Below are 27,652 nucleotides of genomic sequence, written 5' to 3' on the forward strand. Positions count from 1 at the left end.
CCATTCTCCACTGCCCTCCCGGGCCACAACAGAGAGCTGGACTGGAAGAGGAGCAATGGAGTCTAAAACCCGGTGCCCATATGGGATGCCAGTGCCACAGGCAGATTAACCAAGTGAGCCAGGGCACTGGCCCTATCTATTATTGTTATAAGTGATAACATTATGATGCATATTTCAAATCCTAGAGGAATCACTAGAAGCAACAAAACCAAGAGGTGTATGGCTCAATAGCAGAAAAAATTAAATCACAAACATATTGAACTAATTCAAAATGGAAAGAAAACATACCAAAAATCTAAATAAGTCATGCAAAAAAAATTGTAACAGGATCTACTCCTATTCCCACACTTCCCCCACATGGAACTGTATATATATCTCCATGTGACCAAAGAGCTCTGTTGAGCTGTCCTAACTACACCCACTTACTTGTACCAGGGAAGAATAACAGACTAACCATGGTTATTTAACAAAAGCATTGCCTTCCTGCTACATTAAGTGAATTTTTTAATCTCAAATGTCAAGATACCTTTGGTGAAAGTATTTGACCTCTCTAATAGAAACTCCACTGGCAGGTTTCTGACAACTAGATGCTGCCCCAGACCATACGTCAATGCCTGGTGGTTTTGTACAACCTGATCAAATTCAGAATGACTTCTAGTAAACCAGTGCAGAGGAGTTACTGCATTGGTAACTACATCTGCCAGTATCCAAACACCTGCATACACGGTGCTTATTTGCTAGTCATCCAACAGAAACCGTGCTTTGTTCCATACATCCGTGGAATATATATATATACATATATATATATATATATAAACGCAACAGAAAGTTATTCTTAGAAATTTTACTGATGAGTTTGGTTCTCATATCTCAGCTACTTTGATCACCTTATCTCACTTTGTGAGGAAAGGAGGGAGGGAGGGAGGGAGGGAAGGAGGGAGGAAGGGAGGAAGGAAGAAAGAGGGAGATAGTGAAGGAGAGAGGGAGGGTAGCAGGGAGGGAGGGAAGGGGGACAGAGGGAGGAAGCAATCATATTCTTGTATCTATAAACTAAATGGAATCTGTTGTCTTTGTATTAATATCATGTTAACATGAGAATTCATGAGAATTGTGTTGTGATAATTATGTATTTTCTGTGATCCTGAAAATCTATTGTATTAATCAATTCCATAAAACATTTTTTAAGATTAATTCATTTATTTGAAAGTCAGAATTACACAGAAGAGGAGAGGCAGTGAGATCTTCCATCCGCTGGATCACTCCCTAATTGGCTGCATTGGCTGGAGCTGTGCTGATCCGAAGCCAAGAGCCAGGAGCTTCCTCCGGGTCTCCCACATGGGTGCAGAGGCCCAAGGACCTGGGCCATCTTTCACTGCTCTCCCAGGCCATGGCAGAAAGCTGCATTGGAAGTGGAGCAGCCGGGACTAGAACTGGCGCCCATATGGGATGCCGGCACTGCAGGTGGCAGTTCTACCTGCTATGCCATAGTGCCAGCCCCCTTGATATATTTTAAAGAAAAATAGTACATGGTTTTCAAATGTTTTACAGATATTTTAATTTCAATTACATGAACTTTTGAATATATGAATGTCCTTCCCCAGTGATGAAAAAATGTGCCAGAATTTATTCTGAAGTTTGGATATAAAAAGAAAGCACTGGCTAAATCTGCAATAGCTTCCAGCCACATGTAGTTCACTGCTTTCTGTGGGGCAGGTACATGATGAATTGGTCTGTGTGCTTCCAGATTCAAGGAGCTGACACCAGTGCCCACGTTCTTCTCATTTTAGGGATTCAGCCCTTCCTCATCCTTGAATGGAAGGAGATGTTCAGAGAGGAAATGAAAGAAGTAGCAAAAGTGCTGACATGAAACACACAGTAGAGTGCATAGAAACAAAGTGAGTGAAGATTTTCAAAGAACGGTATGTTATACATTTCATATTATACAATTCCAGACAGAAAGGGAGAGACAGAGTTTACTCCCCAAATGGCTGCAACAGCTGACCCAAAGCCAGGAGCCAGGAACTCCATCCTAATTTTCCATGTGGGTGGCAGGGGTCCAAGTACTTGGGTCATCTTCCATTGCTTTCCCAGGTGCATTAGCAAGCAGTGAGCTGGATAAGAAGCAGAGTAGTCAGGTTTGGAACCAGTGCTCAGATAAGGGATGCCAGCCTCACAGGTGGCAGCTTAATGCTTCTGTACCACAATTCTGGGCCCTCAACTTGATTGTAGTATTTCTTCCATGTCTTAGCTTCATTCACCACTGTCAGCCACTGACATGCAAGGAGCTACTGACTTGTGTTGACTCCTTGCCAATCTCAGCCTCCCAAATTTGTCACATGATTACCGCTGACTTTTTCTTAAGTGCCTAAGATCTCATTGGCACTAATTGTGGTATTGTAGTACTGGAAGAGTTTTGCATTAAGAAATGGTTTGACAATGATAGTTAATGGCTCTGTACTGGGGCCAAGACTTTTTATTTTTAGATTTATTTATTTTATTGGAAAGGCAGAGTTACAGAGAGGCAGAGGCAGAAAGAAAGCCTTCCATTTGCTGCTTCACTCCCCAGATGGCTGCAACGGCAAGAGATGCACTGATACAAAGCCAGGAGTCAGGAGCCTCTTCCGGGTCTCCCATGTGGGTGCAGGGGCCAAGGACTTGGGCCATCTTCCACTGCTTTCCCAGGCCATAGCAGAGAGCTGGATTGGAAGTGGAGCAGCCAAGACTTGAACTGGCGCCTATATGGGATGCTGGCGCTGCATGTGGTGCCTTTACCCACTAAGCTCATCGCTGGCCCAGGGGCCAAGACTATTAAAAAGGGTAGAAACATCTTATCAGTTACTAGAGGGCAGCATTTTGAGTTTCTACATCTATGCTGATCAAAACTCTGGCATTTCCAAAACCACGCCAGACTGTCAAAAACTGTTGTCTTCTCAACTGAAACACTGCCAGGCAAGTGAAAGAAGAGTAATGTAAATCAGAGATATAGATATAAAGAACAGTACCAAAAACAGGAAAGTAACTATTTTCATAGAAATGGCTGAAAAGCACATGAAACAATGAATAAAATAGGAAAGTAGTTGCCAACGGTAAAAGCAAACAGAACAAAACAAACCAAATACTGTAGCTATGAGGGTCTTCGGAAAGTCACAGATGATAAACATCAATTCAAATATTAGTTCTTTGATTTTCACCCATTTAATTTCCTGTTCTGAGGCTTGTATACTTTTAAAGAAATCATTGCTTAAGTTTTTACTATAGATTTTCCCTTAGCCAACTAAAATACTGCTTTTCTACTCTATATCCAGTTTTAAATCCATTATAGGAAAGAGCCCCATGGAATCCATCCTCTATGTGGTTATGTGTCACTTGCACACCAGCATTACGGAGTCGGGTGACATACATGACCCCATCATCTCTCAGCACGTCATACTGACAGGTCACAATATAGGTGAGGGGTAAGCCACGCAACTGGGCGTCATCAGCCAGAAGGGGTGCTGCCCTCACATCCAGGAACCCGGGATATTTTTTGGCCAGTTCAGAACTACCATAGGTTGGAGTGTTATAGACATGTCCTTTCTTAAATTTATCAGGGAGCAAGGAGCTCCAATTAGTGAATTTGAACAGGTGGCTCGATTCCACTGGGACGTGCTGATTGAGAAGCATGGCTTTTTCGAATGATCCATCTGTGGTAAAGTATTCACTCCAGAGCCTGACCATGAATGATTTGGGCAAAATTGGAAACTGTGCATTTTCCCGATATGATGGTAAATCCATATCGAGAGTCTGAAGAGCAGGATATATTAAAGACTGGGTCTTGAGTTTGATCTTGACATCTGGGTCTTTGATGAGCTGAAAAACAAATTTTAAAACAAACTGGTTGAATAAAAAATTTTCATTTAGAAATTATATTTTCATTTAAATTCAATATATTTATATGAACTTCACCATCTTAAAAAGGTTACCAGAAATCGCAAAAATACATTCCAACAAACTTTCCAGTTTTCAATATCACAGATGTCTGTAGTCCCATGCTGTGAATGCACGCAAAATGATTTGCAAAACTTTCCTTATAGGTAGGGAGACAGGCCAATTCCTTTGTGATTAGGAAGCAAAAATCTCTATTTTTAAAATTAAGAATAGCCACAGAGAAATATTGTTTTCCTTTTATAAAGAAAAATATACATATACATATATATTTTTTTTTGACAGGTAGAGTTATAGACAGTGAGAGAGAGAGACGGAGAGAAAGGTCTTGCTTCCGTTGGTTCACTCCCTTAATGGCTGCTACTGCCAGCGCGCTGGGTCTATCTGAAGCCAGGAGCCAGGTGCTTCCTCCTGGTCTCCCATGCAGGGGTAGGGACCCAAGCACCTGGGCCATCTCCGCTGCCTTTCCGGGCCACAGCAGAGAGCTGGACTGGAAGAACAGCAACCAGGACTAGTACCCGGCGCCCCAACCAGGACTAGAATCCAGGGTGCCGGTGCCGCAGGAGGAGGATCAGCCAAGCGAGCCATGGTGCCAGCCTCATATACATATATTATTATATCCAAAACATTGGATTTAGGGGAGAAACACAAACCTAGGAATTCTAATTTCTCACACTGAACTGAGGAATCCCAGGAGAGCCAAAGAGTTTCTCTATGGTAATATGTTGATCAGATTGATTTTTGCTTTAAGCAATGCACTTTGTGTTCATTCTTTTGCTTTGTTCTGCCATCACTTATTGAAATATCTCCACATTTTCTGTAGGACAGGGCTGCTCCATTTCCGATCCAGCTCTCTGCTATGGCATGGAAAAGCAGTGGAAGATGGCCCAAATTTTTGGGCATTTGCACCCATGAGGGAGACCAGGAAAAAGTTCCTGGCTCCTGGCTTCAGATCAGTCCAGCTCTGGCCATAGTTGCCATTTGGGGAGTGAACCAGCAGATGGGAGACATTCTCTCTCTCTCTCTCTCTGTAACTCTGACTTTCAAATTAAATAAATAAATCTTAAAAAAATAAAGGTATCTGTACTCCCCTGTTTATTGCCATTGCTGCTCACAATAGCCAAGATATGGATTTGAGTTTCCCTTGATGGGCAAATGCAATAGAATATTATTCAGTTATAAAAAGAATGAAATTATGTCATTTGCAGAAAATAGATGAAACTGGATATCATTATGTTACATGAAATAAGCCATAGATAAAAATACAAGTATCACAGTCCTCCAAAGAAAAAGGCAATCTCAACTTAGAAGTGGTCACCAGAGGCTAGAGAGTAGGAGTGGGGGAACATAGAGAGATTAGACAATGTCTACAACACATTAAGAAAGAAATAATAAGTTATAGTGTTTGCCAGCATGGTGGGGTGACTCTAGTTCACTAGAATGTGTTATTTGAGGAACTAGAAGAGAGATACCCCTGGGTTCCAAATAAAGAGAAAAAATAAGGAAATGAACATGCTAATCATTTGATTTGATCAATTCATATGAATGCATGTATTGAAATATCACAGAGTTCTCATGAAAATGTACCAGTATTACATGTTAATCAAAACTTTAAAATATTACATATTAGTGAGTTCCAATAATAAGATCTCTTAGTTTAATTTTATCTCAGTGTGTCTTTAACTCTCCTTTATTCTTAAATAATATTTTACAGGGCTTAACATTAGGTTGCTAATCATTTTTGTACTGTATTTTGAAAATATCATTCTACCAGCTGACAGCTCACATTCTCACTCTTTTCTAAAAACATCTCTTTATTTAGTTGGAAGTCAGTTACTGTCGCTCCCCCTCTTTGTGGAGGAACGACACAGGACCCTGTGCTGTTCTTTTGTCTGCTCGGCCCTCCCCGGGTTTGCTGCTGGTTCTTCCCGGGTTGGCTACCGTCCCTTCCACCTCCGTGGAAGGGCGGTTCCCCCTGGCCACTTTCCCCACTTCCGCAGGGGAGCGGCACACCGCCGGCCGGCTCTCTCGGGGGCTGCACAGGTGTTCCTTCAGATAGATGTTCCTGGTGCATGTTGTCTCTCTCCTCCTTTATAGTCCTCTTCCGCCAATCCCAACTCGGCTGCCCACATGCCGAGTACGCTGCTCTCCTCCAATCAGGAGCAGGTCCTGCTGTTTATTGGTTGAACTGGAGGCAGCTGTGTAGAAGCTGTTTTCTCCTCTCCCAGCGCCATATTGTGGGAGAGCAGATGCATAGAATAAGTCTTAATTCCAGTAACTTAGTCTAGTCCGAGTTGCTCCCCACAAGTTACAGAGAGAAGGAAAACATACAGAGAGAGGTCTTCTATCAGCTGATTTACTCCCCAAGTGGCCGGGAACTTCATCTGGGTTTGCAAATGGGTGTCAAGATTCCAAGCACCTCTGCCATCTTTTTGCTGTTTTTCCCAGGCCATTAGCAGAGACCTGGATTGAAAGTGCAGCAGCTGGGACATGAACTGGTGCCCAGATGTAATGCCAGTGTCACATGTGACATTTTACCTACTACACCACAACACTAGCCCCTACCCTACATTACTCTTTTTTTTTTTTTTTGACAGGCAGAGTGGACAGTGAGAGAGAGAGAGAGAGAAAGGTCTTCCTTTGCCATTGGTTCACTCTCCAATGGCCACCGCGGCCAGCGCGCCCAAGGACTTGGGCCATCCTCCACTGCACTCCCGGGCCACAGCAGAGAGCTGGCCTGGAAGAGGGGCAACCGGGACAGAATCTGGAGCCCCGACCAGGACTAGAACTCGGTGTGCCGGTGCCGCATGGCGGAAGATTAGCCTAGTGTGCCGTGGCGCCGGCCCCTACATTACTCTTAAAAAGTATGTTGTAAGCATAACTGGTGGTTCACTCTGTGATTGTTTTAAGAGTTTTTGAATTTATCTTTGTTTCAGCTTGCTATGTGTATATCTTCATTTTTGCTTTGCTGAGTCTATATGTGTATTTCATTACTTATTTTTAGCCTTTCAAAAATGATGTTTAGTTTTCACAGGCTTTCTGTAGTTTGATATATTTTGTTGATTATGTAAAATACTCAACTTAATTATTAAATATCCCTTTCTCCCAGTGTAGTTCTTATATAAAATTTAAGACATGATTGGATTATTATAATCTGTTTTCTACACTTCTTATATTCTCTTCCATATTTTTTGGATCTCTGTCTTTCATTTTACCTATTGATGTATTAGTTAACAAGACTCATCCTTCTCATGTTTAAATTTAGAAATAATCTAGCTCTTAAGTAATATTGTTTACTCCATTCTTAAAAGTCTTTTTTATTTCTTAGCTTTAGAATATTTGTTTATTTTCCAAAACTCTATTGTTCTGCTGAAATTTATAATCTTGAATGTAAATTCATCGAAGCAAGCTGGATAGTTATTTTGTGTTCCGTAGGTGATAAGTTTAATCCATGAATTTTGTGGGAATTTCTGTTGGTTCTTCTTGCTCTTCTTCATCATTTCTTGTGCAATATTTTGCCTACATCTATTTGACAGTGTATTAGACAATGAATTTCAATAAATATCTATAGGAATAATTTAAAATCTGTGATAATGCTCTATTTCTCCAGATAAGATGCTTAAACATTTTGATCAAACACAAGGCAATAATAACAACCCAAATCATCTTAATTTAAATTCAATGTCTGAGGCTTCACTGACCAAGCAAATGGTATAAAGCAAAACTTCCTGTGCACAGGAATCTAGTTTCACATCAGTTTCACCCTGATCTGACAGTTTATACCTTCATGAGCTCATTTAAGGAGAGGCGTGGTTATAAGCATATTTCTATCTGAAAGAAGTTCCACATTCACCTTATTTGTATAGTCTACTTTTGTTTAGCATGTACCATTAGTTAGAGAGAGAATATTGAGTGCTGGGTTTATTTTTATGATTCCCTTTTTTTTACTATAACAAACAGTATATTTTTTTCTTGATCCTACTATATGTTCTTTATTTTTGAATTCTTGATTAACACTTACCACTTTTACACTTCTGAGCAGGACAGTACAATATCTCAACACAGAAAAACAGTGCAAACTGATAAATCAGAAAATAAATGTTTCCATTTCCTTATCTTTTACTGACGGAGTTTGTCATTTTTAAAATTTCTGTGCTAGAAATTTCCTATATGTTGTTGACTCTTCAAAGTCTATAGACTATTATAAGATATTTTGTTCAAGTGTTTTAAAATTATTGGTCAGAATTAGCTGGTTTTTAAAGAATTATTTATTTGAAACCTAGGGTGATGCAGATGGAGACAGAGAGAGAGAGTGAGAGAAACAGGGAGAGAGAATGACTCTCCCAAATGCTAACTTACTCCCCACATGCCTGCAACAGTGCTAGACAAAGCTAAAGCCAGGAACCAGGAACTCCATCCCAGTCTCCCACATGGGTGACAGATTCTCAAGTATTTGGCCCATTACATTAGCAGAAAGCTGGATCAGGCGTGTCGAGAGCTGGAACTCCCTGGAACAACATTCTGGTATGGGGTGCGAGTGTTGCAAGCAGTGGATTAACTTGTTGGCCACAACACCCACCCTTTTTGTTTATATAGAAGCCTGAATTACATAAGAGGAAGGGCTTATTATGCAACATAGCAACAAGAAATTAATGTTTAAGGACATTGTGTGGCTTGTCCGAGTCTGTGGCTGAACATGGCTTCAGCTCCAAATATCAATGTGTTCTGATATGTTCTTGGTCGGGCATAAAGATACTTCTCAAGGAAACAATAAGTAGACTATGTAGAACTCATTGTTTAGGAGGTAGCATATATCTGTTTATAGTATATTACAAAAAATCTCAGAATTTGTAACTTGCCTTTGGCTATAAATAAGAAATCTATCTTAATAGTAAAATAGTAAAAGGTTATAGATTTAAAAATTCATAATAAAAATAAATACTAAAATCATCACTATTTGTTTATGGCACAAAATTTCATGTGCCATAGTTATGATAGACTCAGATATTAAACTGCAGAAATCAATTTTCAAAGGAGCATCACTTCTAAAATATTAATGCTGGGTTTGTTTTTTTAGCAGGTAACTAGTTTCAAAAATTTTACCCATATTCTAGTAGGTTAATTTTTTTTTTTTTTTTACAGATAGAGTTAGATAGTGAGAGATAAAGACACAAAGGTCTTCCTTCCGTTGGTTCACCCCCAGATGATTGTTAGGGCCAGAGATATGCCGATCCGAGGTCTAGGAGCCAGGTGCTTCCTCCTGGTCTCCCATGCGGGTGCAGGGCCCAAGCACTTGGGCCATCCTCCACTGCATTCCCGGGCAACAGCAGAGACCTAGACTGGAAGAGGATCAACCAGGACTAGAACCGGCGCCCATATGGGATGCCGGTGCCGCAGGTGGAGGATTAACCAAGTGAGCCACAGCATCAGCCCTAATCTAGTAGGCTAATTAAAACTGTGTAATACTTCAAATTGACAGTTAATATACATATAGTTTTAGTGAAAAGAGATAGAAATTTATGAATAATTAACACCTAAGAAGTGTAATTCTGTCTGCAAATAAATAGTATCTATGAACCTATTATCATTTTTAGGTGCACAATTTGATTATTCTGAAAACAAAAGTCTTCATGCAAGTTTTAGTATACTCCACTGAAAAATACTGGAATAATCCAGTTCTTCAGTTATGGTAATTTAGTAAGGTAACTGATTTCACAAAACAGATTGGTTACTAACGGATCATAATAATCATGTTTAACCCAATGTTATAAAAATGTATTTTATTACTTTTTTTTTGACAGGCAGAGTGAACAGTGAGAGAGAGAGACAGAGAGAAAGGTCTTCCTTTTCCATTGGTTCACCCCACAATGGCTGCCATGGCCAGCGTGCTGTGGCCAGCACACCTCACTGATCTGAAGCCAGGAGCCAGGTGCCTCTCCTGGTCTCCCATGCTGGTGCAGGACCCAAGGACTTGGGCCATTCTCCACTGCACTCCTGGGCCACAGCAGAGAGCTGAACTGGAAGAGGAGCAACCGGGACAGAATCCGGCACCCCGACCGGGAGTAGAACCCGGGGTGACGGTGCCGCAGGCAGAGGATTAGCCTAGTGAGCCACCGCGCTGGCCTGTATTTTATTACTTTATAAAAATAATTTTAAAAATCTGATGTGAGAAAATAATAAAAGCACTATGGGCTTAAATGTTCTGAGATTTCAAACTTGATGTATCCCTAATATCTAATATATCAAAATATCTGCATATTTACTTTGGTATAGTTATGTCTGAAATAAGTATATTTATGTGAGGATTTTTAAAATAAAATAAAGCTGAGCATCATACCTCCTGAGCCACTGCTGCAGCTAAATTCCCACCAGCACTGTCTCCAGAAACACCAACTCTCTCAGGATCTACTCCATATTTTTCAAGAACATCTTGGCGTAAGAACCACTTTAGTGCATCGTAGACATCTTCAAACTGAATTGGAAAATGATATTCAGGTGCTAGTCTGTAGCTGTGGAAAGAATAATAATTTAAGCCAATTATTTTAATAAATAATACATGCGCAAGGCTTGCTGTAAATTTTAAAAAACAGTGTTTTCATCTGGAAAACTTGATTACTTGGATAATTACAAATTCAAAGACACAATTCTTCCTGATGAGAAGCTTTTTAAATTTCATTTTGCACAAAGAAACTCTTGAATGTAGAATCTGGATGAAGCTTAGAGGAAAAGAGGGTGTCAAGTATCCCTCAATAACCTTTTCCCAGAATGATATTTCCCATAATTATTATATTAGGGGTAACCAATAAATAGCAAAGAGTAGGAATTATTCTGTTTGAACTTAATCTAATGTGGCCACTACTTTGTTTTTCTTATAATTTTTTCATTTTTCTACTCATTCCTGTAGGGTTTATTTTCTATTATTAATTATTGATCTAGAGATTTTTGCCCATTTTATTATGTGTAATTTGTTGAATGATTAATCTTAATGGAGAATTCTACTAAGTCATACATGGAACTAACTTCTTCAAATCTATTTTTATCATCTAATCCCCAAAACAATCATATTAGTCAGAAAATCGTGTGATATCCTCAGTTTAAATAAGAAGAAATTCAACTAAAAAGCTAGAATGCCACTTGCACATAGTCACAGATTTAATTCTAGAGCCAGGATTTGAAATGATTTCTTTGAATCTGAAGCTCTCGTGCTTATTCAATTGTTAATGAAATCTATAAATCTATAAACCAGTAGGAGTAATTTGTTATTGAGATGCAATAATTCAATTTTATTTTAATGATTTTTGGAGTTGCTATTTTTTTATTCCCGCTTGATCTAATTTATTTTTTCTGTCTGACTTTGTTCTGGTCATATTTGTGTGCACTTTCTCTGTGTTTACTTTCTCAATTTTATGTGAAATACTCCTGGCATTACCAAAAAATGACCAAGAAAGCTAAGAACATCTAAATTGATAAAGTCATCTGACCAAATAACAAAAAAGGTGACAGTACACTTACTTGGTTGAGACGACGACAGTATCGAGTTGATCAGCTGTCCGTCTTGACAGCAAGTCATAACTAAACCAAGCTGAAATAAAATAAAATGCTATATTTACTGACAAATCGGTTAACACTGACTTCAGTAGAAAGCCAATTAGTGAAATTCTGTGCTCATCAATATATTCTGGCAGAAAATATTTCTATTATTTTGTTGTCATTTATTTGATTGAAAGTGAATGGGGTGGGAGAGAGAGAGATTGTTTTGAATTAGAGTTTGGCATGCATATAGTTTAAAGGGTTGAGGATGGACCACGCATGTCTACCAATAGGCTTGGGGAATGGTTTCTATCAAAAATGCGAAGTTAAGATGATAAACCAGAATTTGCTAGTAAAGAGTGCTTAAGGGGAGGGATCAGGATATGAGCTTGTCTCAAGTTTCATCTCTAGGCGACAATGCAATGAATAGTAGAGATTATTTCAAAATGTTTTCAAAGTGAGTGCTTAATATTGATGGAAAATTATAAAATCTCATATTCACACTAATCTTAAGTCTTTTTTAACTTCTCTAATAACAAGCCATATTTATCTTAAGTATTAAAAATCTGTTTAAAACTTTAAAACAGAAAGTTGAAGGTCATGTTGTTTCAGGGCTCATTATTGTTTAGATCCTTTAGTCTAACAAATACAGGCTTATACTTCAGGGACACTTTGATAAGTTTCTAAATAGGAGTAAAATCAACACTTGAAATGTCATGATTTTTTTTGTCTTGACTGTTGAGGAACTGTGATTTTTTCTTTGTACTGTTTGTTGAACTCTTTACTTAGTATAGGGTAAATATTATAAGTATAAAGAAACTGAAAATAGATCTTTGTAAAAAAAATAAGACTGGGAATAGGAGAGGGAGGAGGGAGGAGGTTGGGGCATGGCCAGGAGAGAAGGTAGGGTGGGAAATATCAATATATCCCCTCATCTGTATAAAAGAAATACATGAAACTTGTATATCTTAAATAAAATTTAAAAACATTTAAAAATAAATGATTTTTACAACAGAGACCCATGGAAACTAACTGAAGTATGCTAGAGTCAGATTTTGTGTTAAAATCAATACTTCAGGGTCAGATTTTTCTGTTGGAACTTGTGAGATATAGAATCAACCCAAATGTCCATCAACTGATGACTGGATAATGAAAAGGTGGTATATATACATGATGGACTAATACTCAGCCATGAAGAATGAAATCTCTTTTACAACATAGTGGATACAACAGGAGATCAGTATGCTTAGTGAAATAAGCCACTCCTAACAAGACAAATATCATAGTTTTCTCTGATATATGGCAATTAATATAGATTACAAAAAATGTATCAGAATTAAATTAATATCTTATGACTAGGTTATTGTTTTTAGCCCTTGTCTATATTCCCACGGTACAGTGGTCTTTCTGCTTTCTACTTGTTTAAAATTATGGTTAGCTGTGCTTTAGCCTATGATTAGAAAGTAAATTGAAATTATATTATTGCAAAAATTAAAAGAATAAAAAAGAAGGAAGGAGGAAATTGAGGGAGGGAGGGAGGGAGAGAGAAAGGGTTGAAAGAAAGGGAGAAAGGGTTGGCTAACTTTGTAGAATTTTATTTATGAAATAAATGAAATCTGTTCTCTTTATATTAAAAATAAATAAATTATAATAAAAAGGGAAATGTCAAGCAGGATCACCTCATTTATTGCTTTAAATTGCTTTCCTGATCTACTTCAATACCCACCAACAAAACCTCTTTTTCTCCTGTTACAAAGATATGCCCTCTCCTTATCTCCCCAGGGGATTACAATCGCCCCAATCTTTGCTGAATCCAACCCTCCTCTTCTTAAAGGTCAGACAAAACCCCATTTCTTGCTCCAGCACCCACCCCGTGCATAATTCAAATTATCAAAGTCATTAACATGTTCAGGGAAATTCCATGTACTAATGTTAAAAATGTGTATAGAACATAAAACATATATTAGTATAGAAATAAAATTTATAATTTATATTCTTCAAAGTACAATTATACATTAAATATTACATGTTAGTATGTATGTTAGATATAATTAAATATAAAAATAATTTAAAATAAAAACAAAATATCCTAGTCGACTTCTCTTCCACCTTCCACCTTCTTTCTCATTTTCTTCATATCTAAACTTATCAAAAGACAAGTCGTTGTTTTCTCATATTTCACCCACTGTGCAACTCACTTCATTATGGTTTTCACTGTAACAGTTCACCAACTACATTATTAAAAATAACTTGCTAGGTTCTTGAAGCACTTCTACTTCTTACCTGAGATTTGATACAAATTTTGGCTTTCATTGTTCCCTCTTTTCAGAAAGAGAGTTAAAGTGGTTCCTTTAAACGAATATTATCTCCAAGAAAATAAATTTCATACACCTGAAGCTTTTTATGATCTGTTACATGTGAGTATGACTTGCTATGTGGAAGTCAACACCTCAATAAATTGTGTTCTCAATAATAAACTAAGACTTCGAATAAGGGGCACATACCAGCACTCCCTAGACACCAACCACCACCGTGAATAAAAAATAAGCCCCTTCTGAGCGTCTTCGCCTTTCGTTTTGGGACATACACACGGACAGGAATGTTGTTGAAAGTTGTCTCTGTCACAGTGACATTTTCATCAGATGTGGGTGGAACTTCTTGAAAGCTTGTTAAGAACTTTACAGTGTTCATGAAATCGTTGATTCCCAAGTATTCAGCAAACAGAGCCTTAAATTTAAGAGAGAGGAAGAAAAATCCACTAGGTTACACATACCAAATGCCACTGATATTTGTAACTATGGAAGCATACATATTTGTACCCAATGGTTCTTTTTATTCTCACAAGTGAATATAATGACACAGTTAAAAATACTGGTAGTTTAGTTTTGTTTCTGTAATAGCTGCTTCAAGTGGGGCTGGTATTCTGACATAGCAGGTAAAGCTGCTACCTGCTATGCCAGAATCCCATATGGGAGTTTGTTGATGTCCTGGCTGCTCCACATTCAATCCAGATCCCTGCTAATTACCAAGGACAAGCAATGGTAGACATTTTGAGTGTTAGGGCTCCTGTCACCCATATGGGAGGCTCAGATGAAACTCCTGGCCCTGGCTTTGGCACGGTCCAGTGCTGTCCATTGCTGTCATCTAGGCAGTGAACCAGCAGATGAAGATCTCTGTCTGTCTTTGTAACTGACTTTCAAAATAAATAAATCATTCTTTTAAAAAAGTTGATTCAAGCAAAAATGTTTAACGAAGTTAAATAATAACTTGACAGGTATTACAAGGAAAACAAGATAAGTTCTCTAAAGAAGCCCAGAGTTAGAGAAATGGTATACAACTAGTTTACTAAACAACATAACTACATTTCTGATGGTTATGTGTCATTAACTTTAATGGACTTACATAAGGAGATAAAATAGTTTCCTGGAAATGAGATTAGAAGGAGTTTCACACAGTAGGTAGACTCTGACATGAGAACTAAAAGTGAATAGAGTTTGGCCAAACAAAATAGAAAAATCTCATTCTAAACCAAAGCAATAGTCATGTAAATGGAAACATCCATTTACAACCAGAGAAATGGAGTAGTTTAACAAAGTTATTCAAGTTCATGAAAGTGCATGAAAGATAAGGTACCTAAAAAAGTGAAAATGAGCCAAATCCTAAATGGCTTATAATGTTGGAATTCTGGGAATCAAAAATTTGTTTTCTGTTCTTAAAATGAAAACATGTGGAGTGTAGGCCTAGCTGATTGAACAGTGGGGAAGTGAGGCCGGCAGGTGGGGCTAGGGGTTTATGGGCCCCTCTGACTTCTGTAGCACTATAGTTTCCTATTCTGTATGCATGAGCCTGTAGCTTTAACCACACCTTCAAGCTAGCTACAATCTTCTACCCAGAGTTAACAGGGGAGGGGCCTGAGTCCTCTAAGGGGAATCTGGCTGTCTCCAAGGGATCCCCCACTATTTCCATGGGCTCCAAGCCAATGAGCATACATTAGATGATGCCCCTATCCCATAGGTTCCACATAGGAGGAACCCATGAGAAAAAGCAGCATGAACTTAAAATCTGGTGCACTTTCTGAAAGCCAGTGTCCCATTCCGGAACTCTGTCCTGGCTGCTCTCAGACAAGATACTTTTTCCCTCACCTTGCAACACAGACAATAAAACTATCCGCTTCTTTGCAACTTGCTCTCTGGCTTTTTATTTATATACTAAGATAAGGAAAAGAACTCACAAAACTTGTTCTAGTAACCTCCCTCCTGTACATGACAGTGGTAACAGCCAGTCTCTTACGTATTATATTAATATTAAGTAAGTACAAAAGCGATAAGCAAAGTTGCTCATTTTCAATGCTGAATCAGACCCACTCTGTTCCTTTTGAACGGGAAGTCAGATAATGTGTTTTTCAAAACTCCTTGTCAGTACAATTATAACTTGAATTAAGCCACAATAAGCATTCTTGTAAGATTTGGGGGAGAAAAAGGAAAAAATGTAATTTTCTCTGGACCACTATGATAATTCATATGGACATGCATACATACACGCTTTTAATTATTCTCCTGAGAATTGCTTTGTTAGTAAAGCAAATAGATATAATTATCCATGACTTTCTTTCACTCTTCCTTCTGAAAACATGGTGGGGTTGGCATTGTGAGTTAGCACGCTGTGATTTCACAGGTAATGCCATAGCCTGCAATCCTGGCATCCCATATGAGTGGGCTCCAGTTAGTGTCCCAGAGGCCCCACTTATGATCCAGCTCCCTTCTAATGGCCTGCAAAAAGTAGAAGATGGTCCAAGTGCTTGGGCCCCTACCAAGCACCTGGGAGAACTGGATGAAGCTCCTGGCTCCTGGCTTTGACTTGGCTCAGCCCTGGCTGTTGCAGCCACTTGAGAAGTGAACCAGTAGATGAAAGATTTTTCTGTCTCCCCCCATCCCACTCTGCAAATCTGACTTTCAAATAATCTTTTATAAAAATAAAAAATTGATTTTTAAAAATAAATATTCTATAGCTCTATTTTTATATTCTAAATCTTTTTAAGTGAAGATAACATACATTCATGTCTGTGTCTGACAAAACCATAACTTAGAGAGAATATAGTTCAAGGGTTTGCTGTGCGGTATGGCAGGTGAAGCTGCCGCCTGCAGTGCCGGCATCTCATATGGGCGCTGGTTTGAGTCCCAGATGCTTCCACTTCTGCTATGGCTTGGGAAAGCAGTAGGAGATGGCCCAAGTCCTTGGGCCCCTGTGCCCACGTGGGAGAACTGAAAGAAGCTCCTGGATCGGGCTTCAGATACACACAGCTCTGGCCATTGTGGTCAATTGGGGAGTGAAGCAGTGAATGGAAGACTTTCTCTCTCTGTATCTATCTGCCTCTCCTTCTCTCTCTGTGTAACTCTTTCAAATAAATAAATAAATCTTCTAAAAAACGAAGAGAGAGAATACAGTGCAGAAGGAGTTCTCAGGAAGGAGAATAAGTCATGTGTTGGAATTAGATATATGACATCGTTGGGTTCATAAATAGAAATGTCTATTGTTAATTCAAAATGGAACTCTGTTACGTGTGAACTGTAAGAGTAACACAATTATTATATTTTACACTTGCATTATTCCCTATCAAGTTAGAAAGTTGAGAGACCAAGGAGCAGCTATGGTCAATAAATGGAGTAAATGATTAATTCAAGCAGTGATTGTACTTGAAAAGTTACAGAAAGAAAAATATGATTCTCAGAGTTTTAGGTTTCCATCTTAAATCAGAACTGGTAAAAGAGATAACTGCTACACCTTCCCTGAAAGATGTTTCCTTTTTCCTCTATGTCTTTCTGGAAGTAGAACCAAGGAATGATCTTGTAGACTGTGGAATCACAATGCATGACAAATTCACAGTCCTGGCAGATGTCTTAGTTGAAAGGCAAAGGTTGTCTTGAAGTTCATAACTCATTAACATTCTGAGAAATATATTAAAAACGTTTGCATGGATTCTTGTAATCCAGAACACCCTAAACTTCCATATTTCACCAGACCTCCCTAGCAGAAGCAGCAGCAAACTTTCTCAGCAGTAGAACCATTCAAGGAAGATTAGATGCCAGAAAGTCCCTAATAGTGTATGGGAAGAAATCCAGAGGCCTGGGAGATAGCAATGTTGGCTCTTATTTACTGTTGTAACCCATGATGTAACCCCATGCTGTATTCCAGAATAATAAAATGGTTGTTCTGTAAAACAAGATATTAAGAAATCCACTGAGACAGTCACCTACTGTCAAGAATGACAGTAAGCATAGTGGTGCAGCAGGTTAATGCCCTGGCCTGAAGCGCCGGCATCCCATATAGGCACCAGTGGAGATGCAGCTGCTCCACTTCTGATCCAGCTCTCTGCTATGGCCTGGGAAAGCAGTGGAAGATGGCCCAAGTCGTTGGGCCCCTGCACTCGCGTAGGAGACCTGGAAGAAGCTCCTGGCTTCAGATCAGCGCAGTTCCAGCTGTTGAGGCCAATTGGGAAGTGAACCATCGGATGGAAGACCTCTCTCGCTCTCTCTCTCTCACTCTCTCTCCTCTCTCTGTGTAACTCTGACTTTCAAGTTAAAAAATAAATAAATCTTTAAAAAAAAAAAAGGATGACAGAAGAAAATTCTGGCACCTACATGGGCCTTCTTAGTTTATCGAGGATGATGACATCTCCAAGTGTTGTTTCGTCAGCTAGCATGGTTGAACTGCGAGATGTGTGGTGGATGTATTGATTAAATTGACCAGCAGTGAGAAAGCATAACCTCAAGGATCTCTGATTATGACATGATCATAATGTCAGAGAACTGACAAGGCTGGGCAGCTGACTAAAGTCTGAGTTAATCTGTAGTAAGGCATGATTTCCCAACCGAGTCCCAAAGTAAGAAATTTCACAGATCCAGATCCCTTGAATGGACATCCAGCTGTCCTGAAAAGGCCTATGTAACCACTGCCAAGCATTTGGACCATAAATCTGTGTCCAACATACCAAAGCAGAACTAATAGGGCTGGCCTGGGAAATTCGACTTTATCTTAGAGAAATGGGAATACCCAGACTATGGAAGAGGAAATTGGTCCTGATGAGACATTAGTTCTTCTCTACCATAAACTAATGATCCACCAGAAAAAGTGGAAGATATCAATAAAAATGATAGTTTAAATTGATCCCATATTAAAATGATTCCAGTGGGTCTGAGACTCTGTGATGTGTTTATCTCTCAGTTTGTTTCAATGGACACTAGAAATAGATATATGTGGCCCCTGCCTGGGTCCTCACATTCAGTATTTGTTCCATAAACTAAGAGATATAATAGAGGCCTGAGCCTAAATTCTCCTTCCTGTAAAATATAAAAGCTGGGGCTGGCACTGTGGTGCAGCAGATTAAAGCCCTGACTTATAGTATTGGCAACCCATTTGGGCACTGGTTTGAGTCTCGACTGCTACACTCCAATTCCAGCTCCCTGCTATGGCTTGGGAAAGCAGTTTTTGGGGCCCTGTACCCATATGGGAGACCTAGGAGAAGCTCCTGGCTCCTGGCATTGTTTTAGCTCAGCTCTGGCTGTTGTGGCCATTTGAGGAGTGAACCAGCAGATAGAAGACCTCTCTCTCTTTCTGGCTCTACCTCTCTCTATAACTCTTTCAAATAAATAAAATAAATCTTTAAAAAAATAGAAAAGCCAAAGTGCTTCTTGGGAAATCATTCGCATATCTAATATTTGAACAATTCTGGTGATGATTCAGGTCTAGTCAGGCTGTTCTGAGCCCACTCACTAACTGGTTCTCAAGCATACCCTACAAAACCTATGGACTCTCAGCATGTGATTTGTCCACAAACTTCTAATCATATTTAAAGGCTTAAAAAACTGTCAAAGTTTGTAACAGCTCTAGGCTGCATACCTGGGATGACTATCATCCTAATGTGCCTGCTTGACAAAGCTCAAACCTTAAAAAAAAAAAAGTGTGTTCTAGCCAACACTAGACTAAACACCTTGGCCGTACTTCCTAAGAAAACTTAGTGAATAGTTGTTATGTTTACAGTTATTTTATGTCCCTTTGAGATGAATATGTATCTCCTATATCTCAGGAGTACAGAAGAGGGCAGATGAATGTTTGAGAAAGTCAGTGCAGTTATTCTAAGCTTAAACAGAAAGCACACCAATTACAGCTTCTATCAAAGGTAAAAAAATTATATTGGCATTTCTTCACTTAGTAATTGATATGTATACCATAAATGCATGAATTATTTACAAATTTGTGAACAAGGACAATAAAGATCTCATAAATTTATTGGGTTTCAGAAAAAGACATCTGCCTAACATAGCTAAACCAATACAATAAGAAGTCGTCATGAGGAAGAAAGTGTAATATTTCCAGCCTTACTATTGTCCAAGATAATATTAGATGTGATGTAATAAGCCACATTATTCTGAAATGTTAAAACAAGTCATGTCATGGGAAACTGAAAACATCTTGTCAAAAATGTGATGTAATCCTTTGTTTGAAGGGTTTTACTTTTTTTCCACCAAAAATAATTGTGGAACAGGTCATGAAAAGTCATTTCTTCATATTCTGTGTGATGTATGAAAGGATATAATATTTGTCCAAGGTTCTATTTATAGGATGGTTTGTGTATGCAAAAGATGTTTCCCAGTATCCTAGTGTCCTATTTATAGGATAGTCTGGGTTTTCATTCTATGTGATAATAAAGGATAGATAGAAAAAAGGTCTGTATTAAATTTCCAAACTATTTTAAGGCACCTGTATCAATATCACTGAAATATTTGCAGAATTGGAAGCTTGGAACAAAGTGTTCATGGTGCAAATCAACATTGCCTCTGGAATGCATCAGTTATGATTTGGTTTTTGCTTTTCCTATTCAAATCTCTGGGAACTCGCCTGTTTCTATGTACTCTGTTCTAAAGAACCCTGATGGTAGGCTGGCGCCGCGGCTCAATAGGCTAATCCTCCACCTGCAGCGCCGGCACACGGGTTCTAGTCCTGGTCAGGGTGCCGGATTCTGTCCAGGTTGCTCCTTTTCCAGTCTAGCTCTCTGCTGTGGCCCAGGAGTTCAGTGGAGGATGGCCCAAGTCCTTGGGCCCTGTACCCGCATGGGAGACCAGGAGCAGCACCTGGCTCCTGGTCACAGCGGCCATTGGGGGGTGAACCAATGGCAAAAGGAAAACCTTTCTCCCTGTCTCTCTCTCACTGTCCACTGCACAAGGCTTGGTGACCCACTCAGATTATGCTATCGAAACATCCTCACATATTTGCCAAGTAAACCTGATAAACCTGCTGATCCCATACGTGAACCAAGAACAATGGGAGGTTTATATCAGGTCCAGGCTGCACTGCAGAACTGTTCTCTAACCCAGACACATTTGATGGTGTTCCTGGGATAAGCAGAGTTGTGAAATTTGTGCCATGCCTCATCAGGAATCTGTGCACTTATGGTTTTGGACAAATTAATTCCTCTTCTCCAAATATGTATGCCATCTCTCAAACAAAATTCTAGTTTGTTGTCATGCACTAGTACCACTTGAAAAATTCCCAGTGAAAATGCAGATGTCTTGCTCCTACATTTGTCATCTGTACTTTCTTTTTCTATACTTCCTCACATTTATCTCTAGTTAATAAATATAACATACAAAGATCATTAGATGTGTATTTACAATATATATGCATATATATGTATGTAGGTTAACATACTAGAGGTATTCAAATAGTTCATAGAAAATGCATTTTATAAAACATCTACACATGAATTTCAAAAGATTTGGAACCAAATTAAATAACTTTTAATTCCTTTTCCACAAACTTTTTGAAGTACCCTTGTTTACACACACACACACGCACACACACACATTATGAATGCAGTTGGCCTTCCATATCTGTAGTTTCATATACATGGATTCAATCAATAGTGCACTAAAATTTTTTTAAAGTATTTCTGTACTGAATATATAGACTTCTTTTTCTTCTCATTATTTCTTGAAATATACTGCATAACAAATATTTCCATGGCATTTACATTATATTAGCTTTTATCAGTAATCCAGATATAATTTTAAATATATAGGAGACCGTGGTAGGTAATATACAAATGACCAATTGTTTTTAAGGAGGGGTGTCAGGGATAGGCCTGGTTAGTACTTGGATGGAAGAAGAGATGCGAGTATTTATAAATTTTGGAATGACAGCAGGTAATGGAACAAACTCCCCACAGATACTGAGGAATAATTGTATAATTTATATATGGCATAATTTATATATAAATATATATATTTAAGTCTATAAATATAAGTGAATATATAAATATATATTTAAATCAGTGTTTAATCAGTGTTTAAATCACTTAATTCAGTGTTTCTTTTGTGATTAGACATAGCCTAGAATGTGAGATTTTTCTGTGTTTTCATGTGCCCACTTTTACTCCAATTACAGTAACTAAATCACTAATTGCTTCATTCATTCATAAGCTTCTGTCTACGTAACTCTCCAAGTGCCACAGAATCACCTAAATAAATTAGAATCAGAAAACATAGTCAATAAAATAGCCCATCTGTATACTTTGCTATTGTAAATCTTACCATTTTACTTTTTGGTTTTCTTTTCCATTTGAAAGTTTTCTAATTATTTTATATTCCTCCCTGACTTCTCATTTTCTTTCACATGAACTATACTGGTACTTCCTGCAGCATTCCTAAGTTGTATAGGAAAAGATACACTGAAGTTACTTCTTTCTATTCTTGAGTGTTCATTGTTGTGGCAAATTCATTGATGATTTCCCCATTTAAGAGCATAGGGGTTCCCTTTGAGAACTTAGGAGTATGTGGCAGTTAACTCTGTTTAGACTCATTCAAGCCATTTTTCAGAGGAGTCCCTGAAGTTCAAGTTTCTTCTGGCAGACAACTGGTCTTTAAAATCAGACCAACAAGCTATGACTTAACAATATGGCCTGACTGTCCACTGTGATCAAAGAATAGTGCTAGAGGGATCATTCATTCACGATTCCTGTGACCTAGTTTCCATTCTTCATAGACTGTATGAGCAGGTACTACTGTACTCATTAACAGGTCCAGTACTGGACATAACGAGGAGAGACTTTCAACAAGGCGCTCAGACAGGAAGAGGCATGGAGTCAATTCTGACTGCAACAGTGGAGAAAGTTGCTGATGGATCCTCTATTTGATCTTCATCTTTCAATTCTTAAAATGTTGTAAGAGTTTGATTCAGTGAGAAAGCCCAGAGCAATTAGATGGAAATCCTGAATGAAGAAAATGAATTTCACAGGTGTTTACAAAAAACTATAAACTGGAAGATAACTAATCTTCTTATACTTATGAACGAAATTATCCTGGGAAGCTGAGTTCACCTACATACAGCCACAAACTATTTTCAGAAGACAATTTTCTACTCTTTCTTTTTAAATTATATGGTGACAAAATCTGACTAATACAGCTAGTTAAAACATACTAATTTGTTTGAATTAAATGCCTAAAACAAGCTACCTACGATGAAGAAGGTTTATTTTAGATAATGATTTTAGAAGTTCTTAGTCCAAGATCAGGAGGCATCTAGTGGTAGTGTTCTTGTTGGCACAGTCTAATGGCAGTGCAAAGCATCACGTGGCAAGAGCGAGTGAGTGCGTTTTTCTGTGTCTCCCCTTACAACCTAATCAAGCCAAACCATTCTCAAAGGCCTCGCCTTCAGACATCAAAACTGGATTCAGTTTTCATCTTCTTAGTACCATTAATTTACGACTTTAGGATTGAATTTTTCAATGAGTTCAGAGCCAGGTCATTTCAAATTATAACACTTATCAACATCAACAAAAAGCATTATCTGTCTATCTATCTAAATTTTTATATATAATGATTAAAGAAAGCATTTTAGGGGCCAGTGTTGTGGCACAGCTGGTTATGCTGCAATGCTGCCATCCCCTTGTTGGTTCCAGTCCTGGCTGCTCCACTTCTGATCAAGCTCCTTGCTAATGTGCCTGGGAAAGCAGCAGAGAATGGCCTAAGTGCTTGAGCCCCTGTAGTCATGTAGGATACTCAGCTGAAGCTCCTGGTTCCTGGTTCCTGGTTCCTGGCTTCGACTTGGCCCAGCCCTAGCTATTGCAGCCATCTGAAGAGTGAACTGGTTAATGGATGTGCACTCTCTCTCTAAAAAGAAAGTATTTAACTACTTTTTAAAAAATGCAGTGACACAATATGCTATCCATAATTTTCTAATTTATAAATTTAGAGGTCTCCTCTAGTTATTATTCTACATATTTAGTTTATTATCTCTAATTTGGCACAAAATCAGTGTTATCAGCATGTGGGCATACTTAAAGAATTATTAGATTTTTCTTGAAGTTACTAAGTTAGTTTATAGTCAATGAACTTGTAAAATACCACAACTAATCAATCAACAGGTAGATGATAGATAAAATATAACTTCTGAAAATCTATATATATATATATTTATATATATGATACACTGTATATGTTGATAATGACTTATGTATCTTATTTAAATTCACGTCATAATTAATCCATGCCCAAATCTATATTCACATGTATATCTAGGTGCAGTTTAATCTGCTGAGCCACAACTTGCCCCACAAAACCAATAATTTTGAAAAATGACCTCAAAGGTAGAGTCTGACACTGTCTCAAGTAAACAAGGAAAACCTTACAATCCAGCACTAGGGTGGAAAATTCCTTTCTTAGATGCTGATAATCCTCACTCGGCAATAGACCTGATGGAGTTGAAGGCGGTGTTTCTCATCAAGCCTAGGTGTGACCTAAGTCCTTTCAGAGTGACACAAGTAATCTATCACAACTGACCTTGTGCTTAAGCACATTTAATACTCCTACTCCAGAAGATAACCCTGCATCACAGACTAGCTGGCAGTGGATTCCACTCAACCGCTTCCATTCATTTCCATCACTGAACATTAAGTCTGAGTGGCCGTTCTTTAGCTTGATGCAACAAATTGATTGATAAATCTCAAGGTAGGAGTAGATGGCAACTAATTCAAGAAAATAGTTGCATTTATTTTGGGACGATGGATGAGGGAGGAACTGTTGGAAAAAAAGTTGACTAGTCCATCAAAAGATGATGGCTCTTATGGAGGTTTAGATAAAATGCAAGATTATGTAATAATATAATGTACATTGGCATAAGTTACACTTTTTTTTACAAAAAGAAATGAGAGTTTTAATTCCCTATAAACATATACTTTTGTTATACAAGAAAGCACATGGAATGAGAAGATAATTAACCCATCAATAACCACAAAGGTTAACTCTATTTCATCAAAGAAACTAAGAATCAGAGAAAAGCCATGAACTACAGATTACGTGTAGTATTGTCTCAAACTAGTGAAACCAGTAGAATTGCCTAGGAATTTGTTGTGTAGAGCAGTGTGAAAGACAAAAGGGGAGTGAAGAACACCCTATGGATTGCAGATCCTAGAAAGAAACAGGAAATACTTGCTCAAGTAATGAAAGTGCCTCCCCATGAGAAAGACTCCCACAGGCAGGGATGAAACAACAAAGCTTGATCACTGAACTAGCAGCTAAGGCCTCAGAAATTACACGTGAGCATACAAAGGTAATTGATGGCAGTTTGAAACAACTTCTAAAGTAGATGATAGCATCGGGAAAGAGTGACAGTGTCCCATACTAACAACAGCCAGGAATGGACTGCAAGATACAACAGGGCCAGAGAGAGTAAAGCTCAGAATATAAAGGAAGATTTTATATCATCTATCTATCATTAACTATCCATCATCTATCATCAACCTATCTCTGTATATATCTAACCATATATCTGGAGATATCCATGTATGAGTAGTAACAAAATATAAATATAAATTATATATGTAAAAATTATGTATATACTTTTATATTTATAAAATTACTTATATATATACCAGGGTACTTTGAAAAGTTTGTGTAAAATGCAATTAAAAGGTAAGCTTATTTTTATACAAAACATTTTTGAAATCCTCAAATAGAGGAGTCCTCAAAAAGTTCATAAAATGAAAAAAAAAAAAAAAAAAGGCCGGCGCCGTGGCTCAATAGGCTAATCCTCCACCTTGCGGCGCCGGCACACCGGGTTCTAGTCCCGGTTGGGGCGCCGGATTCTGTCCCGGTCGCCCCTCTTCCAGGCCAGCTCTCTGCTATGGCCAGGGAGTGCAGTGGAGGATGGCCCAGGTGCTTGGGCCCTGCACCCCATGGGAGACCAGGAAAAGCACCTGGCTCCTGGCTCCTGCCAGGATCAGCGCGGTGCGCCGGCTGCAGCGGCAGCCATTGGAGGGTGAACCAACGGCAAAAGGAAGACCTTTCTCTCTGTCTCTCTCTCTCACTGTCCACTCTGCCTGTCAAAAAAAAAAAAAAAAAAAAAAAGTTCATAAAATGCATATGGGGGGCAGTATTGTGCCATATTATTAAAGATATGAAATAGTTAACTAAAAATGAAAATAAAGCAGACATCATACTTCTTCAGAGTTATATTTCATATCAGATAGTGTTGAAACATCTTTTAAAAACATGCAAGGGATATGATGGTGATCCAAATGTCTAATACCCAGGCTAGGTGTCCTTGATTTTTTTTTTTTTTTTTTTGCTTGTTTTATGATAAGGAGGAAACCCCTAAAAGAGAAGGTTAATGGAATGGTGCAGAATTTCACTCCCAGGTAGCTGGTCTCACTATAAATGAGCCACAGAGCCAGCTGTGGACTCTGCATGGCAGCACCCAAGCAGCTGCCCTGTCACCTGCACAGCTCACTCTCTTACAACTGGATAATACCAGGGGTCCACTTTCCCCTGGACTTTTACCAGTTGACCTTGTTACAACACATGTCAGTAAGAATGTGTTTTCAGTGCTGAGTCTAACGTTATTGCCTGAATTTGGGTTCTAATCACAGAGCTACTCACCCCACTTTCCTGAAGTCCATGCTTCAGACACGCTTCTTTCTGGCAGCACTCATCCATCAGAGTCACATTCACATTTTTCTATTTTTTTTCAGCCAGCATATATTGTTTTTTAACATTTAAAATCCAAACTAATTGAATATTTTCCCCATATTCATTCTGTTAGACATCTGAATTAAGCAATAATCTAACATCTATCTTTAAAAGTATTATAGTCAGCAAGGAAACTTAAATGGTAAAATTTCTATTTCCGAAAAAATAATAAAGCAAGTAGTTATTTCTTCTTATTAAATGCTAAATATACACAAAGTGGATAAAATCCTGAACTTACCAAATTTGTTAGTGTTTTCATTTGTGCATTCACACACAGCAGCCTCCAAGGCTCCTCAATATTATCTGGGAGAGGAGTATAAACATAATATGCTCCAAGAACCCCCACAATCAGAAGCAAAACAGTCTTCACTCCCATGATGTATCGCTTCTGCTTTTCTCTACTTTTGCAACACAGGAAGCACAGATATTTTCAAACATCCAGGTGCTGGATATTAACCCGCGTCATGAAGTGTTACATAACTTCCTGAATGCAAAGTCTGCCGTGCAGCTTCTCCTTTTACAGGCAGTCCAGAAAAAAAGCTCAATAATAAAGTCGTTTCATAGTCCAGAGTGAGTAATAGAGTGCAGATACACTGAGTGTAAGAACAAAGGTGAAGTCTGCTCAAACAACAACAATTATTGTCTGCAATTTGTCTCAAACCTACAGTCTTACTATGTTGCTAGGCAGAGGAAACAAACGTTTATCGAAAAATTAATTACTAGTTGCAGGACACTTTAACTGCAAAATAAAAAGACGACTGGGAAATACAAGCCACATGTATTATATGTTACTATTATTTTTTTGCCATAAGTAAAACTATATATGAGTAATATTATGTTAAAATTAATGAAGACATCTAATCATTTTTGAGCACTTGGACCTTATTCCAAGCAGTATACTAAAACAATTAAAGCATATTTAGTCCTTGCAATCAGATGTATTAAAACAAGAGGAACCGAGACTGAAGAAAGTTCATGAAGTTGAAGAAAGCTTGTTGAATAATGTAGAGTGAAGCCAATGAAGTCTTTTCTGAGAGCAAATTAAAAACTCCACTTGACCCCATTTTTAATTTCACAGTGCAGATAAGCAATTGAAACTAAGAAGGTAAGTAACTTTCCAAGGTCAAACATAATCAAGATGCAGTATCAGAGGTGTGTACTGTTCACTGAATATGCAT

General features: G+C 38.4%; 1 protein-coding gene across 1 annotated transcript; it reads right to left on the reverse strand.

Annotated features, from left to right (window-relative positions):
* Nucleotides 1-1,177: 1,177 nt before the first annotated feature.
* LOC100347254 (deacylase AADAC) lies at nt 1,178-26,874 on the reverse strand. Its single transcript, XM_002716284.6, has 5 exons — nt 26,713-26,874; nt 13,959-14,181; nt 11,437-11,506; nt 10,262-10,433; nt 1,178-3,849 (listed from the first exon to the last, which is right to left on the reverse strand). The coding sequence occupies exons 1-5, from the start codon at nt 26,848-26,850 to the stop codon at nt 3,253-3,255; spliced, it is 1,200 nt and encodes a 399-aa protein (XP_002716330.1). The 5' UTR covers nt 26,851-26,874; the 3' UTR covers nt 1,178-3,252.
* Between the last annotated feature and the right edge of the window lie 778 nt (nt 26,875-27,652).

Source organism: Oryctolagus cuniculus, chromosome 4 (genome assembly GCF_051225735.1).
Source record: "Oryctolagus cuniculus isolate XC-2025 breed Fujian yellow rabbit chromosome 4, ASM5122573v1, whole genome shotgun sequence".
Classification (NCBI taxonomy): Eukaryota; Metazoa; Chordata; class Mammalia; order Lagomorpha; family Leporidae; genus Oryctolagus; species Oryctolagus cuniculus.

Bases quoted from the DNA above. Each gene is read 5' to 3' on its own strand.
- LOC100347254 (XM_002716284.6), bottom strand. From the start codon at position 26,850: ATGGGAGTGAAGACTGTTTTGCTTCTGATTGTGGGGGTTCTTGGAGCA. The intron at 14,182-26,712 runs GTAAGTTCAGGA...CTTAAATTTAAG, and splicing joins TGAAAACACTAACAAATTTG to GCTCTGTTTGCTGAATACTT. The intron at 11,507-13,958 runs GTATGTGCCCCT...ATTTTATTTCAG, and splicing joins TTGGTGTCTAGGGAGTGCTG to CTTGGTTTAGTTATGACTTG.